The 20,152-nt window shown below is 51.3% G+C and overlaps 1 protein-coding gene across 4 annotated transcripts; it reads left to right on the top strand.

Annotated features, from left to right (window-relative positions):
- Positions 1 to 7,354: 7,354 nt before the first annotated feature.
- SLC11A1 (solute carrier family 11 member 1) lies at positions 7,355 to 18,335 on the top strand. 4 transcript variants are annotated; one of them, XM_055398229.2, is made up of 15 exons: positions 7,355 to 7,604; positions 8,155 to 8,288; positions 9,296 to 9,523; positions 9,694 to 9,813; positions 10,899 to 11,005; positions 11,432 to 11,502; positions 11,842 to 11,909; positions 12,524 to 12,679; positions 13,292 to 13,450; positions 14,734 to 14,893; positions 15,030 to 15,149; positions 15,560 to 15,709; positions 17,185 to 17,258; positions 17,642 to 17,795; positions 17,924 to 18,335. In XM_055398229.2, exons 1-15 carry the CDS (start codon positions 7,532 to 7,534, stop codon positions 18,001 to 18,003), a joined length of 1,854 nt encoding a protein of 617 aa, XP_055254204.2. In that variant the 5' UTR covers positions 7,355 to 7,531; the 3' UTR covers positions 18,004 to 18,335. The 4 variants fall into 4 exon arrangements, with proteins under 4 accessions (XP_055254204.2, XP_055254206.2, XP_055254205.2 ...); XM_055398231.2 differs by having other exon boundaries at positions 7,357 to 7,604; positions 9,296 to 9,418; XM_055398230.2 differs by having other exon boundaries at positions 7,359 to 7,604; positions 14,804 to 14,893.
- The last annotated feature ends 1,817 nt before the right edge of the window (positions 18,336 to 20,152 follow it).

Here is a 20,152-nt window from a genome sequence, read left to right as displayed (position 1 = left end):
TCAGTCATGTAGGACTTTTCAACTGGAAATCTTTGCCATCTCATGGATTATCAGGCTCCTCTGTCCATGGAATTTTCCAGGCAAGAATACTGCAGCCGGTTGCCATTCCCTTCACCAGGGGATCTTCCCAACCCAGGGATATAACCAGCATCTGGGACTCCTGCATTGGTAGAGGGATATTCTTTACCACTTAGCCTCCAGGAAAGACCTTGCTGCTGCTGCTAAGTCACTTCAGTCGTGTCCAACTCTGTGCGACCCCATAGATGGCAGCCACCAGGCTCTGCCGTCCCTGGGATTCTCCAGGCAAGAACACTAGAGTGGGTTGCCATTTCCTTCTCCAATGCATGAAAGTGAAAAGTAAAAGTGAAGTCGCTCAGTCATATCAGACTTTTAGCGACCCCATGGACTGCAGCCTACCAGGCTCCTCTGTCCATGGGATTTTCCAGGCAAGAGTACTGGAGTGGGGTGCCATTGCCTTCTCTTAAGGAAAGCCCTTAAGATTCCCCTAACCCTAACCCAATTAACAATTTGCATGCTGCAAATAAAGATCCCACAGGCTGCAAATGAGACCTGGTGCAGCAAAATAAAATAAGAAAACCCCACATTTTTAGTCCCTAGGCTAGTCAGGATAGAGGGGCGGGGCTTTTGGCAAACAGAATAATTAATAGAGCCCACTCAGCATAATTGCCGGCTACCATCAAAGAAAAAAAGAAGTCAGTGTGTTCACCAGTTGCCTTGCTCAACACCACTCCAGAAGCTTTCCAACCCTCCTTCCCTTCCCATGCCACCAGCTTACCTTCTTCCTCCCAGTCTCCACTACACACAGGAACTCCGAAACTGCATGGAGGGTCCCTAGTTACAAGGATAGGCAGGCGATCATCACCTCCTTTTGGCTCCTTGGTCAGGCCAGTGGCTTGTTTCTGCCTAATACAGCTCAGTAACAAATAGGGGGCCACCCCCAATGTGGCAGCTGGTAATCAGTACGGAGACTCCATCCTTCCATCTGTTCATTCCTCCCACCAGCTAAGAGACAAGGGTCCCAGAGCTTTGCACTCCAGTGGACAAGAGGGGCCAATATCTACAAGACTGTAATGATGGAAATGTTCTCTATCTGAAATGTCCAGTATGGTAGCCACAAGTCACATGTGGCCACTGAGTACTAGAAATGTGATTAATAAAACTGAGGAACTGAAGCTCTACTTTAATTTTAATTAATTTCCATTTAAATAGCCACGCATGGCTAGCGGCTATCTGCCTGGATAGCAACAGCTGTAGAAGATGAGGTCTTTTCATTCATACAGGCAATCAGCTCAACAAATATTGGGTTCCTTCCACGTGCCAGGATTGTTGTGAACACTCAGAGATCAGCAGGGACAAGACCAAGCTTCTGTCCTCATGGCACTTGCAGATAGCAGGAGGAGACAGACAGCAAACACAAAAGATCATTTCTTATGTGAAATTTCAGATATTTTTATGAAAACAATTATGGCCAAGTCATGGACAGAATGGGATTCATGGGTGGAGGCTTAAGAGAGGGTCTCTCTGATGTCTCAGCTGAGTTGGGATCTGAATGATCAGGAGTCAGACCTGTGAAGAGCTGTGGGAATAGCAAGCCAGAAGGAATGACAAGTGCAAAGGCTCTGAGCATGGCAGGTTGGGGTCAGAAGGCCAGCAAGGCTGATGCACAATGCGGGTGGGGCAGGAGGGAGAAGCTGGCGTGAAAGTGCTCAGTCATGGTGAGGTAGGGACGGCCGGGTCTTGAAGAGCCTCCTAAGCACTGCGAGTTCCCATCCGTGGAGAACTGAAACCAAGGTTGACCCAGCCCAGTGCACCCAGAATGTTCCTGCAGAGACCTTGAGGGCTCCCTCAAGTGCTTGATGCTTTGCTTGGTGGGGGGAAGGAAGGGCAGTAACGTCCAGCCCACAGACATCCTTCCTCTGCAGAGCATCAGGTGACTTGGGAAGGGGTCTGCCACTTCCCTGCCTTCTCTCCTATTCCAAGACCAGTTTGCTTTTAGATTGTATCGTTTGTCCCCAGAACTTCTATGACTCCCTCTTCTTACTCCATACTCCTAAGCTATGTATATCTCTGAACATATGGAAAACTATAATACAATATGGAACTTCCCTGGTGGTCCAGTGGTTAAGAATCCACCTGTCAATGCAGGGAACACAGGTTCGATCCCTGATCCAGGAAGATCTCACATGCAGCAACTAAGCCCACACACCACAATCACTGAGCCTGAGCTCTAGAGAATCGTGCTCCGCAACAAGAGAAGCCACCGCAGTGAGAAGCCCAATCACCACAAGGAAGAGTAGCCACCGGTCACTGCACCTAGAGAAAGCCTGCATGCAGCAACAAAAACCCAGCGTAACCAAAAATAATTAATTAAAAACTAAAAGACAATATCACAACCAGGATTTTTTCCACATTTTTTTTGGGGGGGTAAAATATACATAAAGGGGCTTCCCTGTTACTCAGCTGGTAAAGAATCTGCCAGCATTGTGGGAGACCTGGGTTCGATTCCTGGGTTGGGAATATTCCCTAGAGAAGGGAAAGGTACCCATTCCAGTATTCTGGCCTGGAGAATTCCATAAAGTGAAAGTGATAGTCACTCAGTCATGTCTGACTTTTTCTGACCCCCATGAACTATAGCTTGCCAGGCTCCTCTGTCCATGGAATTCTCCAGGCCAGAATACTGGAGAGGGTTGCCATTCCTTTCTCCAGGGGATCTTCCTGACCCAGGCATTGAACCTGGGTCTCCTGCACCGCAGACAAATTCTTTACTGTCTGAGCCACCAGGGAAGCCCAAAATATACTGTACCTTTTAACCATTTTTAGGTGTACAATTCACTGGCATTAAGTACATTCACATTGTTGTACAACCATCACCACCATCTGTTTCTGGAACATTTTTGTCATCCCAGACAAAATCTTTGTACCCATTAAATAATAACTCCCTTTTCCCCCATCCCACAGCCCATAGTAATCATTGTCTTATTTTCTGCCTCTGAAAATTTGCCTCGTGTAAGTGGACTCATACAATATTTGTCCTTTTGTGACTGGCTTATTTCACTTAGCATGTTTTCAAGGTTCATCCACATGGTAGCATGTATCAGAATTTCATTTCTCTTTAAGGCTGAATAATATTCCATTGGATAGATATAGAACTTTATTCCTCTTGATAGATATTTGAATTATTTCCTCCTTTTGGCTACTGTGAAAAACGTTGCTCTGAACACAAGTGTACAAGTATCTGTTTGAATCTCTGCTTTCAATCAACCAGGATATTGCCCTTGACACAACCCATAGCTCTTTTTCAAATGTCCCTAGTTTTACTCTTACTTATGTACAAATGTTACATAATGAAATAGTAAAACATGAAAACTTTACAAATTGATTTTTTTCATTTAGCTTGATTTCTTGGAGATGCTTCCAAGTTACTGTGTGTATCAATAGTTCGTTCCTTTCACAGCTAAATAGTAATCAATAGTTTGTACTGCACTTAGTTTAACCATTCTCCTGTTGAATGACAGTTAGGCTAATTTTAGTTTGGGGCTATTGGAGATAAAGCTGTTATCAACATTCATATACAGGTTTTAGTTTGAACGCAAGTTTTAATCTCTCTGGGATACATGTCTACCATAGCATACAGTATGAATGCCACAGTATATTCTATGGTATGGATGTACTGTACTTTGGTTAACCATTCACCTGTTGAAGAATGGTATGGATTGTTTCCAGTTTGAGCTCTTATGATTAAAGCTGCTATAAAATTTTGTGTACAGATTTCTGTGTGAACATAAATTATCATTTCTCCAGTAAAAAAAAAAAATGCCCAGGAGTGCAGTTGCTGAATCATATAGTAGTTGCATTTTTAATTTTTTGGGGGGTTATAATTTTATTTATTTTTGGCTGTGCTGTGTCTTCATTGTTGTGCCTGGGCCCTCTGCAGCTGTGGCAAGTGGGGACTTCTCGTTGCAGTGGCTTCCCTGTCCCTGAGCACAGGCTTCAGAAGGTGTGGTATGCAGGCTGCCAGCCTCCAGAGCACAGGCTCAATAGTTGTGGAGCTCCAGCTTAGCTGCTCCACTACATTGGGATCCTCTAGGATCAGGGATCGAACTCACGTCTCCTACATTGGCAGGCAGATTCCTTACCACTGAGTCACCAGGGAAGACCACATCTTTAATTTTAAAAGAAATTTCCAAACTATCTCCAGAGTGGTTATACCATTTCATATTCCCACAAGCAATACATGAGTGATTGACCTAGTTTCTCCACAGCCTCATCAATATTTGATATTGTGACTACTTTTTATTTTAGCCACTCTGATCAGGATGTAGTCATATCTCATTATGATTTCATTTGCATTTCCCTAACAGCTAACGATGCTGAACATCTTTTCATATATTGTTTGCCATCTGTATGTCCTGTTTGGTGAAGTGTATGTTCATGACTTCTGCCCATTTCTTTTTCGTTTTTTGTTTTATTTATTTTTTTGGCCACGCCATGAGACTTGTGGGAATCTCAGTTCCCCAACCAGAGATGGAATCCCTGGTCACAACAGTGAAAGCACCGAAGTCCAACCACTGGACCACCAGGGAACTCCCTGCCTATTTCTGATTGGACTGTTTGTGTTTTCACTCTCGAGTTTTAAGAGAGTTCCCTGTTTCTAGATACTGGTGTTTTATCAGATATGTGGTTTGTAAATATTTTCTCTGAAATTTTAGTTTTTCCCTTCATTCTGTTAACATGGTTCTTCACAGAGCAAAAGTTTTCGTTTTGATGAGGTCCAATTCATCCTTTTCCCCTTTGTCAGTCACACTTTGGTGTCAAGTCTAACAAGTCTTCGTCTAGTCCTAGATCCTGAAGATTTTCTCCTACATTTTTTTTTTCTTTTTTGTTTTGGGCCATGCCCTGTGACTTACAGATCTTAAGTCCCTCCACCAAGGATGGAACCCGAGTCACAGCAGTGAAAATGCAGAATCCTAACCACTGGACTGCCAGGGAATTCCCTCCCTTACTTTTTTTCTAAAAGTTTTATAGTTTTAAATTTACGTTTAAGTCTGTGATATATTTTGATCGAATTGGGCTTCATGCATTTTCACTCTATGCAGGTAGGGCTTAGTATTCAGCAACAACTCCAGATCTGAGGGGACCACTATGCGGATTTCTAGAGCTCTGGCTCATGGAGACACTGGCCAGAAAGCCCTGCTCTTAACCAGTACACATACTGCCTCTTGTGTAAGGCAGAGTTTGTGCTGGGGTTGATCAGTCATTAATCAGTTACACTCACCAAGCTCCTAACTATAGGAAAGGCCTCACAAAAAATGCAAAGAGGAAGACCACTGTCTTAATCAGGGTCTCCAGAGAAACAGAACCAACAGAAAATATAGATAGGCAGATAGATAGATAATAAAGAACTGGCCCATGAGAGTATAGAGGGCAAGAAATCCCAAGATTTGCAAGCTGAAGACCCTGGAGTCAATGGCATATACAATTCCAATCTGAGTCTGAAGGTCTGAGAAACAGGAGGGCTGATGATATAAGTTCTAGTCCAAACTAAGTCTGAAGACTGGAGAAGACTAGTGTTACAGTTCAAAGGCACTCATCGAGAGAATTCTCCTTTACTCAGCCTTTTGTTCTTGTCAGATTCATTGGATGATACCCACATTAGGGAGAGAAATCTGATTTACTTAATCTATCAATTAAAATATTAATGTCCTCCAAAAACACCCTCACAGACACACCTAGAATGTTTGACCAAATTGCTGGGCTCCCCACGGCTCAAACTGACACACAAAAATTAAACCATCACAGCCTCCTACTCCAGCCCTATCCCCCAGCCACCCCACGTGAGTCCAAAGTAGTGATTGCAAACCTGTGTAAACCCTAGAGGTCAAGGCTGGTGACTTGAGCAACAGGATTGCACAGGACAAACCACAGTGCTGCTCTCTCATCTGTGATTCAACCATTCGCCCCTCTACCCCGGCCTCTCCTGTCCCTCCAGCCTCTCTCATCAACGAGGAGCCAGGAAATTGGCTTCCTCCCCCCACCCTGGGTTTCCAAGCTTTGGCTCAAGTTTTTGACTCAGCCTGGGGAAACATCATATCCCAGATCAACTCTGGGCTTGGGAACAAGCCCTGATTTTCTCTGTGTCTGGAGGTCCAGACTTTGGAGTTGGAAACCCCATGACAATTCGAGTTTTGAATCTTCTTGGCAGAAAAGAAAGGTTACAGGATAGAGGACATGAGTGGGCATGGCAGGGAGAAAACTCTGAGGGAGCTAAGTGGGGGGATAAAGGAGCTGGCAGCTGGCAAGGAGAAGAGATTGGGAGCTGGAAGGGTCTAGCGCTAACAGATCATTCTAAAATGGAATCCAGCCCATAGAAATGCTTGCTTAGGTCACCCAATATTTGCAAAATATTTGAGCCCAGTATTCAAACAGCATATGTTGCATAAATTTTCCAGCATCCTTGACAAAACAGACGACATAGTGACAGTGGACCCACATCCTCGCCAAACAACCGGCTGGAACTCCATGAGCACCGCCCTCTTCAGACAGTTTATGACCTTTGTCTCCATCATTCCCTCCCTCCCTCATAGCTGCCTGCAATGCAGGAGACCTGGGTTCGATTCCTGGGTTGGGAAGATCCCCTGGAGAAGGAAATGGCATTCCACTCCAGTATTCTTGCCTGGAAAATCCCATGGACAGAGGAGCCTGGCAGGCTACGTCCATGGGGTCGCAAGAGTCGGACACGACTAAACCACCACCACTCCCTATTACTTTCCCCTGATACTGAGGCTGAACATCGTTTGTCAATGAGCACTGAGCCAGCACTGTTCTTCTCATTCCCAACCTGTCTCATTGTTTATCTTACTGCCTGGCCTCCTTGGGCACCTTTTGACCTTTTAACTAGACTGAACCCTTCATTTAACAAAAGGAACAAGCTCAGAGACAAGACGTGATCTGGTGACAATGTCAAGTGGATCGGTGGCAGAACCAAGAACAGAATTCCCGTGCCTCTTTCTTCTGGGGAATCTCTTTGGCCTGAATCGTCAATGTACGTCCCAGTGGCAGTGGCTGGAAGATCCTTCCCTCTGAGGCACTCAGTGGGACACTGAGACCTAGACAGCCATCAGAACTCCCTTCCTCCCAGTGGCCGTGGGACCCAAGATTAAAATGGAGGAGGACCCGACTTGACTGCTTGTACAGGGTGAGGGTGGGCTAGCGGGCAGTCACGTGATCTAGACATGCATGCCCAAGTGGCAGGAAGTTGTCCAAAATCGGAGCTAACTTGGGAGAGGTGCAGAACTCGGGGTGCCTGGAAGGGAGCCAGAGGTGTTCTGGGGCTCAGGCCAGGAGGGGAACAAATGTCCTGACTGTGGCCACCCAGGCCCTTCCTCCAGAACTGGCCACTTCTGCCTTTGGAAAGTGTTTCACAATGTGCCTGTGTGTGAGGACGGCTGAGGATGGGTAAGAGGGTGTAGACCCGCACAATCACCGCCAAGAGAGGAAGCACGGGCTTGCCATGCCCGTGAGGGGCTGCCCGGCACTTCCGCCGCTCGCACAGAGAGTGCCCGAGTCTGCGGCCCTCATGTCAGGTAAGCAGCCCCCTCCAGGGACAGAGCCTGAGTCAGGGTGTGATGGGGAGAGTCAGGGTGGGCAAGGGAAGTCCCTGCTGCACCGTGGGAGTCTGGATCTTAACCACAATTCCAGACACCAGCCTGGGGCTGGGCTCTTCACACCTCCAAAGGCAGAGCCGAGTCTCTGTTAACCGGGAGCCCCTGCAGCTTGCGTGGCTCCTGCAGGCGGCAGGGATGCGGCCCCAGGGCACGCGGTGGTGTCAGTTTCGCCTGCTTGGAACCCATGTCCCTCTCCACTTCCTCCGTGGAGAGAGAACTAGACCTGGGAATCTCTGCCCTCCCATGGAAGGAGGGCACCCTGAAGGCTCCACTTCTCACACGTCTACTGGAATGTCTGGTCTATGGGTGAAGGTGATGGACCCAAGATGGGAATGAAGGGCTCTTATTTGGTGGGGCCTTTAGTTCTCCTCTCTGCCAGGAGGAGGTGGGGGAAGAGGACAGATAGCTTTAACCCTGGGCCAGCAGAAAGAGGCAGGTCACTCACCAAGGCTTGTGGGGCCCTTTGCAGGTGACACGGGGCCCCCAAAGCAGGGAGGGACCAGATATGGCTCCATCTCCAGCCCACCCAGTCCACGGCCACAGCAAGTGCCTCCTGGAGGGACCTACCTAACTGAGAAGATCCCCATTCCGGATACAGAATCGGTGAGAACGCTGGAGACTTCCTGGGGTCTTTCAGGATGCACTGGATCATGCAGGATTTCACCAGCCTGGGGAGGGAGGTCTCCTGAAGATCAGGGCCAGTCCCTCCCGGCTCTGAGCAGCAGTGACAGACAATGGGAACTGGCGCCCTCCTGCTTCTGTCCCCAAGTGCTTAGCTGGGGCGCTTAATATTTGTCTAAAAATTACAAGTGGCATTTTAAATGAATCTCAGCTCTCCTAGGAAGGGAAAGGACCTAGGATGAGTTTGGGTTGCAGCCTCAAGGATTTGTTTTAATATTTAAAGAAAGGAAGCAGACAAGGGCATGGGGAGAGGTGAAGCTGGCGGGCTGGCTTCTAGGACAGTGTGTCTGTTAGTTGCTCAGTCATGTCGGACTCTCAGTGACTCCATGGACTGTAGCCTACCAGGCTCCTCTGTCCATGGGATTCTCCAGGCAAGAATACTGGAATGGACAGCCATTCCCTTCTCCAGAGGATCTTCCTGACCCAGGAATCGAACCCAGGTCTCCTGCACTGCAGACAGATTCTTTACCATCTGATCTACCAGGGAAGCCTAGGACACGTCATCCTGTGTTTCCAGAATCTTCAGAGAGACTCAGGCTTCCCGGAATGGGGGTGGGGAGACCCTCAGCTTGGTGGACTCCAGAGAGGAGGCCCTGTGGTCTGAGAAGGGGCTGAAGAGGGAGGAGTTGGACCAGGGAGGTCTGACCCAGGAAAGGTCCCCTTTGGGCTCTGAGGATCTGCTGAGTCAGGGCCAATCAGGTGCAGACTGCAGAACTGACCCATACAGACAGCTGATCTGCCGTGACTCAGCAAATCCTGTCTTTCCCACTCCATGTGCTCCACTAACCCTGCAGGTGATAGCTCCAGGAATGGGGAATCGAGGGCAGGGCTGGCCAGCCTGGGTCCCTGAGCCTGGGAATGTGTCAACTGGGGGCTGGCCAAGGCCAGCTGTGCCCACCCAAGACCCCTCATTCCACTCCCCTCCACAGGGTGCATTCAGCCTGCGGAAGCTGTGGGCCTTCACGGGGCCTGGATTCCTCATGAGCATCGCATTCCTGGACCCAGGAAACATCGAGTCGGATCTTCAGGCTGGGGCTGTGGCTGGATTCAAAGTGACAGAGTCAGGGCACCGTGGGGAGGGCGGTGACCAGGCTAAGTGGGTGGAGACCCCCACAACTCCCCAGAGTGGCCTTCCTGGCCAGTGTTGCTGGGAACAGGTATTAAGTTCAAATGGGCCAGAAAAGGCAGCCGTGCCATAATGTGGGGTGTAGGGGGCGTTGTCTTCCAGCTTTGTCTCCCCCATCCTCTCCCCAGTGAGGTCCCAGCGATTCGGGGGTTATCAGAAACTAGCCCCTCTGGCTGACAGCCTCTCCCTGACTTCTCGCAGCTGCTCTGGGTCCTGCTATGGGCCACAGTTCTGGGCTTGCTCTGCCAGCGACTGGCTGCCCGGCTGGGCGTGGTGACAGGCAAGGACTTGGGCGAGGTCTGCCATCTCTACTACCCTAAGGTGAGCTTGGTGCCCCTGGACAGGAAGCATCTGTAGCCTCAAGATCCCAAACAGCCATTGAAAGCTTCGATGATCAAATAAAAATATCATCTCAAGTGGAGCATTGCAAGTCCACGTGACAGATAAGGCTGAGGCTCAAATGAATAGAATGCAGAATGAGAGGGACGCTAGAGGTACCTTGCTCTTTTTACCGCAGAGGACATTGAAACCCGGGGAAGTGACTTGCCTAAGCCAAAAAACGGTGGGCGGGGGGGAATTGGTGTGGAATAACCATTGGCTGGGGTGGACACTGGGAACTTGGCTGTTGTCAGCGTCCAGGCAAGCAAACAGAAATTATACCACTGGATCGGTCAAAGGCATCAAATACAGGATGTAGTTCCAAAGGTGTTGACAGAGCTGAAGGAGCAAGAAGAGGTGTTACCCAGAGATCAGAAAGCTGCTGGACAGAAACCCAAGGACCATCATTTGCTTTCGAGCTTCTAGTAACATTGCCACCACTTCTGACTGGAGCCCAGACTACGTGGTGCCCTTGCTGGGGCCAGCTCCAGAAGCAGGGGTGGAAAAGACTTGTTTTTTAATTTTCCTTAAATATTTCTTACTGTTGACGTAAAACAGATATTTTAGGTCAGATATTTCTCCAGCAAAGACAGGTTTATTCAGGATCAGCAGAGAATGATAATTCAGGGTCTGTAGCCATGGGGAGCCAACTGCAAGGTCTCTACACAGCAAGGGAAGGAGAACACTTTTATGGAGGGAAAAGGGAAGTTGGGAGGCTGATAGCAAACAAAGAGTCCATGACTTTTCAGCACCTAAGTGCTTTCCACTTCTTCTTTCTCTTGGGCTCTGCTATCTTTGAAGGGTGTGGAAGCTTCCCCTTCTTATCTCTGGACTCTATTTAATTGAAGTTTCTGTTAACTAATTTTACACGTGAAACCACCATGGCGACATGAAGGCAACTGGCAAGGCCAACTTGCAAATGTAGTCTGCAGGCTTCCAGCCCAGGCATATAGTGCCAGCTACAGACACGGGAGTGCAGGACTGAGGCACGAGGCAGCCTTGCTGACGGGATTACATCCTCCCCCTAGGTGCCCCGCGTTCTCCTCTGGCTGACCATCGAGCTAGCCATCGTGGGCTCAGACATGCAGGAAGTCATTGGCACAGCTATTGCGTTCAGTCTGCTCTCAGCCGGACGGTACTCCAGAGGGGCCCTAGTTCTTCAGCCCAGGGCTGAGAACAACTGCTGCTTCCTCCCCAGGCCTTCTATTTCCCCCTGACCACTTCATCCTGAAGTCATCTCTGACTCAGTTATTGCCCAATCTGCCAGATGGGGAAACAGAGACCCAGATATGTAAAGCGACTTGCTGCAAATCAGACAGATGTTGGTCATCTTGCAGGCTTCATTACTGCAGCCCCAAGCTCCCTACCACGCTGGTCCCCCTCCCAGCATGGAGGTGCCATTCTAGGTCTCCAGCACCCCGGCTTCCCTCTCCCTCAGCTGTCTGGGGCCCCTTGAGTAAGCCTGCTCCCCGGAGGCCCCATTCCACGGTCTCCAGCCCTGAGGGTGGGAGAGCCTGACTCCTGAACCTGGCTAGGCTGACCCAGGCCACTCTGGTTTCAGAATCCCACTCTGGGGTGGTGTCCTCATCACTGTCGTGGACACTTTCTTCTTCCTCTTCCTCGATAACTACGGTGGGTGTGTGCCCCTCATCCCCAACGGGACTCGGGGGAGGAGGGGCTGGCAATGAATGTAATGGTGCTCTGGTGAACTGGGAGAAGGGCTCTGAGCAACCTCGCTCTGCGCGGCCTTGAGCAACTTAGACTAGTGTTTCTTCATCAACAACATGCAGATACTAGCACAGAGGTCACAGGGCTGTGGGGAGGATTCACTGCGGTAACACCAGTCAAGCCTGGGGCACAGTGCCTGGAACAAAGTGCTCAGGATATCAGCCATTAATAATTGCTTAAGTTACAATTTTGGTTTTGGGTGGTTTTTGTTGTCGTTGTTCAGCCCCTTTGCTCTCACCCTAGGGTTGCGGAAGCTGGAAGCCTTTTTTGGATTTCTTATTACCATAATGGCCCTGACCTTCGGCTATGAGGTGGGAAGCCAGAGCCACAACAGGGCCCTGCACCAAAGTCACCCTACTCTGCCTCATGCAGAGCCCGACGGGACAGGGGAGAGGACCTTAGCCATGCCCTACCCCTGACCCCTACCCCAGTCCCCCTCCCGCAACCCAGACCCCCTCCCCCATCCCCCGCCCCACCAGTCCCTCTCCTAACTCCAGCCGCTGGAAGTGGACTGGAGGGTAAGAACAGAGGCTCAGGGTGGGGCGGAGCCTAACGAGGCTCCTCCCCACAGCACGGGAAGATCCCCTGGAGAAGGGAAAGGCTACCCACTCCAGTATTCTGGCCTGGAGAATTCCATGGACTACGAAGAGTTGACTCACTGGAAAAGACTCTGATGCTGGGAAGGATTGGGGGCGGGAGGAGACGGGGACGACAGAGAATTAGGTGGCTGGATGGCATCACCGACTCGATGGACATGAGTTTGAGTGAACTCCGGGAGTTGGTGATGGACAGGGAGGCCTGGCGTGCTGTGATTCATGGGGTCGCAAAGAGTCGGGCACGACTGAGCGACTGAACTGACTGACTGACTGACAGTCCATAGGGTCACAAAGAAGTGGACACTACTGAGCGACTTTCACCCCCACAGTACGTGGTGGCACGGCCTGCTCAGGGAGCACTGCTTCAAGGCCTGTTCCTGCCCTCGTGCCCAGGCTGCGGCCAGCCCGAGCTGCTGCAGGCCGTGGGCATCGTTGGCGCCATCATCATGCCCCACAACATCTACCTTCATTCTTCCCTGGTCAAGGTAAGCCGACTGGAGGGAAGGGAGACATGCTCTCTTCCTTAGAGCCATGCTGGCCCCGCCCCAAGGCTGAAGCCCCGCCCCTTCGACTCCTGCCTCTGAATTTAGGAGGGAAGTGAATCACTCTTTATTCAATATATAATAATAGAGAGGGTCTACTGTGTGCTGGAAGCTGAGGATCAGTGAGGAAAAAGATAAGTCCTCTGACTTCTTAGAGCATACATTTCTAGTAGGGGAGGCAGACCATGAGCAAGTCAACAGTAAAGGGAAGGAATGGATTCTGAAAGATGGTCTGAAGGAAACAAAACACAGCAGCATGATGGAGGATGACTGAGGAGGGACCTCCCCTAGAAAAGGTAGCCAGCAAAGGCCTTTCTAAAGCGGTGACTTTTGAAACATGAAGGATGGGAAGGAAGATTAGGGGAGAAGATATTCTAAGCAGAAGGACCGGGAAGTGCAAAGGTCCTGAGACAGAAACAAAGGACTATCCCAGACTAACATGCAAGGGGGCTTTAGAAAGAACGGGGTTTGGGGGAACATAGGTAGAGTGTGAGGGTAGAGAGTTCTGGCACAACTCTAAGGGACTTGGATGCTTCCGTCCTTTTACCTTCGTAGTCTCGAGAGGTAGACCGGTCCCGGCGGGCGGACATCCGAGAAGCCAACATGTACTTCCTGATTGAAGCCACCATCGCCCTGTCTGTCTCTTTCTTCATCAACCTCTTTGTCATGGCTGTCTTCGGGCAAGCCTTCTACAAGCAAACCAACCAGGCTGCGGTGAGGCACACCCCATATATTCATGCCCCTCAGGTTCTGCAGGGGGCGCCAGAGAGTGCAGCTGAGCCCTCTGAGTCTCTGTCTTGCCCTGCAGGCACTGCTATGGGAGGCTTGACCCTGGCCTCTGGCTGGGAGCCCCGTTCCCACCCACTGGGGAGACAGAGCTGCCCCCGCAGGCTTGTAGAGGGCCAGCCCCCACACCAGGGGCTCCAAGGCACACACATCCAGGGGAGGTGATGGGGGAGGCGGGGAGCTGAGTCTTGGAGGACCCAGCATTCCAGCTGCACCTGAAGAGTGGGCAGGATTTGCCCAGCCAGCTGTGGGGAGAACCTTCTGGGAGGCGGTGCCTGCCTAAGGATGAGCGTGAGGTTGGGAATATGCAAGCAGTCAGCTTCTTCTCTTGAGTTTCTAGTGATAGTCTTCATTAGTAGCAGATAAACTGTCATTCATTCAGCAAATATTTATTGAGCATTTGTTGTGTATTAGCCAGTGTCTTAGACCATGGGAATACAGCAGCTAATGATACAAAGGCCTTGCCCTCTTGTAGATTAACTTTGAAGGCAGTGAGCAAACTGGAAAAAAATCAACCAATCAGTTGATAGATTTCAAAGGAAAATACGAACAATGTTGTAAAGAAAATAAAGGGGGTAATGAAACATGATTGGGGGTGTGGTGGGGGAGGGGCTTCTACATTAGCCCAGGTAGCCAGAAGAGGCCTCTTGGATGAGATGGCATCTGAGTGGACTCTGAAAGAGAAGGAACCAACCAGCTCCTCCCTGGCTTTCTGGGATTTCGAACCTGGGTCTGTCTCAGTTTTTGGTTGGATCCCTATCCAGAGGCCCTAAAAGGGATTGATGGGGTCAGAACAGACTAGTCAGGACTCCAGGCACACAGGTACTGCTAGGTGCCTTGCTGTGTGACCTTGTGAGGTGATACCTCTCCATGAGTCTCTGCTCCTTAGCACAAGGAAAGAGATCTAAACAGGATGGCAAACTATAGTCACACATTGTCTTCGAGACCAACCGAGTCTCAGAGCTGTGGGAAGTGGGTCCCAGGTAAGGGAGACGGGCCTGTGGGTTTGCTTGAGTCACTGCTAGCCAATGGTGTCTCTGTGGTAATGCCAGCTCTCGCTATCAAAGAGACGCTAGAAACCAGTCTTGTTAATGCTTCTCAATTGTAAATGTTGTCAACAAATTCACATTAAAGAAAAAATTTGTTGGCCAAGCAAAATATGTCGGGCTGGATTCAGACTGTGGGCCAACAGTTTTCAACCCTTGGTCAAGGCTTGGAGGTCTGATTTTCCAGTACTCAGTGTGTGCTTCACATCTCCTTCCTACTGCCCGGTGCCCGTAGTTCAACATCTGTGCCGACAGCAGCCTCCACGACTACGCGACGATCTTTCCCAGGAACAACCTGACAGTGGCAGTGGACATTTACCAAGGAGTAAGCGAATGGCAGGGCTGGGGCTGGGGAGGAAGGGCTCCACCCAGCTGGACCCCCCCTCGCCACGCCCACTTCAGGGGCGGAGCCTGCGTGAGAAGGGGGTGGGCCCATGGTCTGACCACATCCCTCCTTCCAGGGCGTGATCCTGGGCTGCCTCTTTGGCCCTGCAGCCCTGTACATCTGGGCCGTGGGCCTCCTGGCTGCTGGGCAGAGCTCCACCATGACCGGCACCTACGCGGGACAGTTTGTGATGGAGGTGTGAATGGGCCGGGCCGGTGTCTGAGCACAAGGCAGAACACTCAGGACTCGGACATGGGCCTCCTTGATCCTTAAGGCAGCCCAACGGGTACCCTTATAAGCCCCACTACACCGATGAGAAAACTGAAATTTAGGGAGGTGAGGCCTGAGACTCACCCAGGACTAATAGGAGCATTTTCTCCAAAACTGTTTAGGCGTCAGCAATCAGCTGTAGGGGGGGAAACCTTGCCCCCAATTTTCCCCCATCTATCCCCTCACCACCAACTATAGACAGAGCTGCCCCCATTTCAATGATGGAAAAACAGAGGGTTCCTCCAGGTATCAGACGGGCTGAGGGAGGATGGAGAATTCCTCCCCTGGAACCCTAGTCTTGCATCCCACCACCGAGTTCCCCACTGCATGCCCCAGGGTTTCCTGAAGCTGCGGTGGTCACGCTTCGCCCGAGTCCTGCTCACTCGCTCCTGCGCCATCCTGCCCACTGTGCTCGTGGCTGTCTTCAGGGACCTGCGGGACCTGTCAGGCCTCAACGACCTGCTCAATGTGCTGCAGAGCCTGCTGGTGAGCCTGCAGGGCCTATCACCTCCTCTGCCCTGTGGGGCCAAACAGGAACCACAGCAATCCCCTACCTTCCCAGACTCCCCCACCTCCCAGACACTATTCTAAACACACTTTATCTACAAGGTTCTGGTACTACCCATAGCTGCCCCAGGGTGTAGGAACTGCCATTATCCCCATTTTGCAGATGGAAAAACTGATGCATGCAATTAAGTGACCAGTAACAGAGCCAGGGGGCTTCCCTGGTGACTCAGATGGTAAAGAATCTGCCTGCAGTGCAGGAGACCTGGGTTCGATCTCTGGGTTGGGAAGATCCCTTGGAGGAGGGCATGGCAACCCACTCCAGTATTCTTGCCTGGACAATCCCCATGGACAGAGGAGCCTGGTGGGCTACAGTTTATCGGGTCACAAAGAGTCGGACACGACTGAGTGACTAAGCACAGCACAGCAGAGCTAGGATGCACACTTAGCCTGGGGCCAGAGCCCCAAACACTTTCTCCTGCTTTGGAGCCCCCACAGCCTTGGGGCTTCCTTGGTGGCTCAGATGGTAAAGAATCTGTCTGTAGTGGGAGATCTGGGTTCGATCCCTTGGCTGGGAAGATCTTCTGGAGAAGGAAATGGCAAACCACTCCAGAATTCCTCCAAAATCACTGCAGATGGTGACTGCAGCCATGAAATTAAAAGATGCTTGCTTCTTGGAAGAAAAGCTATGACCAACCTAGACAGCATATTAAAAAGCAGAGATACTACTTTGCCAACAAAGGTCCATCTAGTCAAAGCTATGGTTTTTCCAGTAGTCATGTATGGATGTGAGAGTTGGACTGTAAAGAAAGCTCAGTGCTAAAGAATTGATGCTTCTGAACTGTGTGGTATTGGAGAAGACTCTTGAGAGTCCCTTGGACTGCAAGGAGATCCAACCTATCCATCCTAAAGGAAATCAGTCCTAAATATTCATTGGAAGGACTAATGCTGAAGCTGAAGCTCCAATACTTTGGCCACCTGATGCAAAGAACCGACTCACTGGAAAAGACTCTGATGCTGGGAAAGATTGAAGGCAGGAGAAGGGGATGACAGAGGATGAGATGGTTGGATGGCATCACCGAGTCGATGGACATGAGTTTGAGTGAGCTCTGGGAGTTGGTGATGGACAGGGAAGCCTGGCGTGCTGCAGTCCATGGGGTCACAAAGAGTCGGATACGACTGAATGACTGAACTGAATTGATTTTTGCCTGGGAAATCCCATGGACAGAGAAGCCTGGTGGGCCATCGTTTGTAGGGTTCCAAAGAATCAGACACAACTGAGCGACTAGCACTCACAATGGAAACAGGGGATGTGGAGAAACAGGTTCAGAGTGGTTAGGGGACTTTCCCAAGGTTGCACAGTAAAGCAGAGGCAGTGGAGCCCTGGCCTGCTCCTCCCCTCCTCACTGTATTCCAATGGCAGGGTCCTTCAGCCCCTTCCTTCCAACTCTCCCCAGCTTCCCTTCGCTGTGCTGCCCATCCTCACCTTCACCAGCATGCCCACCCTGATGCAGGAGTTTGCCAACGGCCTGTGAGTACTCCCCAACCCCAGCACTGGGCTTAGGTTATCACACTTGATCCTCACAACCACCAAGAGGTAGGAATTCTCACTATTCCAGATAAGGAATATCTGGTAAGATCAGAAAGAAACCTGCCTAGGGTCACACAGCAAGGAAGGGGAGGAGCCAGGACTGGAATCCTGAGCCAGGGGCTATTTCTAGAGTTTGAGCTCCTCCCCCTCACCTCAGCCTCTACTCTTGCCAAATCCTGCTGGTGTGGTGGTGTCTGGCCGGCCCAGGAGGCAGAAAATGGCCAGGGGTCTGCACCAGCCCGGGGAAGCCTGCGTTAGCTCCAGGCTGACTGTGTGCCTTGGGGGAGATGCAGCCGATCCTGAATTTCCCTCTTATTCCCAAGGGTGAGCAAAGTCATCACTTCCTCCATAATGGTGCTGGTCTGCGCTGTCAACATTTACTTCGTGATCAGCTACGTGCCCAGCCTTCCCCACCCTGCCTACTTCAGCCTTGTAGCACTGCTGGCCACAGCCTACCTGGGCCTCACCACTTACCTGGTACTCCTGGGTCGGCGGGTGCCTGGGGTTGGGGGGACAAGGAGAGGAGACCACAGATGGAGGGCGTAGTGGGGATGTACCGGGGCTTCCTCGTAGGTCTCCCCTCCTCATAGCCGCCCCTCCCTCAGGTCTGGACCTGTCTCATCACCCAGGGAGCCACTCTTCTTGCCCACAGTTCTCACCAACGCTTTCTGTATGGGCTTCCTGAAGAGGATCAGGAGAAGGGGAGGACCTCGGGATGAGCTCCCACCAGGGCCTGGCCACGGGTGGGATGAATGGGCACAGTGGCCTGCCAGACAAGGGTGTGTGTGTGTGTGTGTGTGTAATGGGGACACCTACCTTGCAATGGTTGTAAATAAGACACTTGAACACAGAGCCTAGCACTTCAGATTTAAAAACGAATTATAATTCTACAAGTATTTACTGACCACGATCACAGGAGTGACCTGACAGACCCACCCAGTCCAGAGTGGGACCTGGGCTCCTAACTGACTTAAAATAAGAGTCTGAAAATGCTAAATAAATGCTGTTGTGCTTAGTCCCTTTAGTTGTGTCAGACTCTTTGAGTCCCCATGAACCGCAACCCACCAGGATCCTCTGTCCATGGGATTCTCTAGACAAGAATACTGGAGTGGGTTGTCATGCCCTCCTCCAGGGGATCTTCCCCACTCAGGGAACTGCCATCTCCTGCGTTGCAGGCGGATTCTTTACCGCTGAGCCACTGGGGAAGCCCAAATAAATGCTAATTCACCGCTTAATCCAAAAGAGAAGGGAAATGGAGACAGGCAAGCACAAAATCCCTGAACCATCAACAAGTGTCCCCCTTCTCGAATGTCTGCCTCTCGCTCTTACTCTCACTGGAGTGGCCTCAGCCTTTCGGGTCCACCCGAAACCCATTTTCCAGGCAGTAAAACGGAGGCATGGTTCTCCTCCCTTTGGGTACCAGGTCACAAAGAACCCAAGAGTCCATGCCTCCGAGGCCCAATTCATTTGCCATCTCCCCAGGGGACGAGGCGGCCGAGACTCCCACGCCGCGCAGTAGACGCTCCCAGGGCGCTGTCTCCCAGCTCCCCCTAGGGGAAAGGGACGGTGCCCAGCGCCGACACTCCCCACCTCCAAAGAGGAGGCGGTCACTCACTCCGGCCTCGCACCCGGGGGCCTCGGAATCCGCCCAGGCTGGAGGGTGGGGGTGAGCTTCGTGGGCGGGGAACCCCCTCGGCCGTAGGGAGCGGCCCGGCGCCCCTTCGCCCCTTGCAGGGACTGCACTTTACCGACGTTCCCTGAGCTGTTTCTAGGCTCCCCCAAGTCCCTCCTCCGGCCTCTTCCAGTCTCTGGGACCCCCCCCCCCCAGCCCCCAGTCCCGGTGGCTAGCAGCAGCGAGGAGGGACCGCCTGTCTTCCCCCTGGATTGAGCTTGGAGTGGGCGGTGTGCCTGGAAGCACCCCCCGATTTCCCGGGGATGCGGCGGGGCAGCAATAGGGCTCCGCTCTCAGGTTGAGGCGCTTGTTTATGAGAAGAATTTCCTCTTTCTTAAAAGGGCAACAAAACAAGTGGGGCCCTCTAAGAGTACCGGGATGGGACAGGTCTGGCTCACCCTCCGAAACGGTGGAGAAGTACCTGGACTAGAAAGCTGCCCAATCCTCTTCTCCTGGCTTGGCCCTGGAGAAGATGGGGCCCACGGGAACTGGAAGAGGGGATGAATGGGGGCCAGGTAGCCCTTTCAGAGAAAGGGGAGACCCTTTTTCCTACTTCCTGGAGGTGCCCCCAGCTGTACCCCCTGTCCACCTCTTTAAACAATTTTCTAGGCGTTAGTTGGGCACCAGGCCTGTGCTGGACATGGGGGAGGCAGGCACAGTTTCTAAATAAAGACTACCTGGTGGAGTTTGAGGGGGGGACTCGATGGACATGAGTTTGAGTGAACTCCAGGAGTTGGTGATGGACAGGGAGGCCTGGCGTGCTGTGGTTCATGGGGTCGCAAAGAGTCGGACACGACTGAGCGACTGAACTGAACTAAGTAAACCACAACAAACCGATAACAGAGTCAGCACACCTGCAAAAAGTGAGGCAAGGTCCAGAGAAGATCAAGTACTAGACAGTATTTTAATAGATGGAGGGGGAACCCTCAAGGGGGAGGTGAGCATGCCAGGAGTTGGGGTTGTGTATCCGTGTGTGCAAAAGCTAGACACGCAAATTTGTTGGGAGTTCCCCAGAGAAACAGGCCGGCAGGTCACATTAGTCAAGCTTGGAACTTAGAACTTGGGGGGAAAGGAAGGGGGAGGGGACCAAAGGGCCAGCTAAGGGGCCGCCCTGGGCTTCAGTAAGGGGTTAGCCATGAGGTCAGGCCAAGGCCAATCATTT

This window comes from Moschus berezovskii, chromosome 2, assembly GCF_049115385.1.
Source record: "Moschus berezovskii isolate FMDL1 chromosome 2, NW_MosBer_1.0, whole genome shotgun sequence".
Classification (NCBI taxonomy): domain Eukaryota; kingdom Metazoa; phylum Chordata; class Mammalia; order Artiodactyla; family Moschidae; genus Moschus; species Moschus berezovskii.
The sequence above is the reverse complement of the archived record's forward strand: the minus strand, read 5'-3'. Positions and strand labels throughout refer to the sequence as shown.

Coding starts and splice junctions, on each gene's coding strand:
- SLC11A1 (XM_055398229.2), top strand. CDS start 7,532: ATGCCCGTGAGGGGCTGCCCGGCACTTCCGCCGCTCGCACAGAGAGTG. Junction 11,006..11,431: donor AGTCTGCTCTCAGCCGGACG/GTACTCCAGAGG, acceptor CTCTGGTTTCAG/AATCCCACTCTGGGGTGGTG. Junction 12,680..13,291: donor TTCATTCTTCCCTGGTCAAG/GTAAGCCGACTG, acceptor TTACCTTCGTAG/TCTCGAGAGGTAGACCGGTC.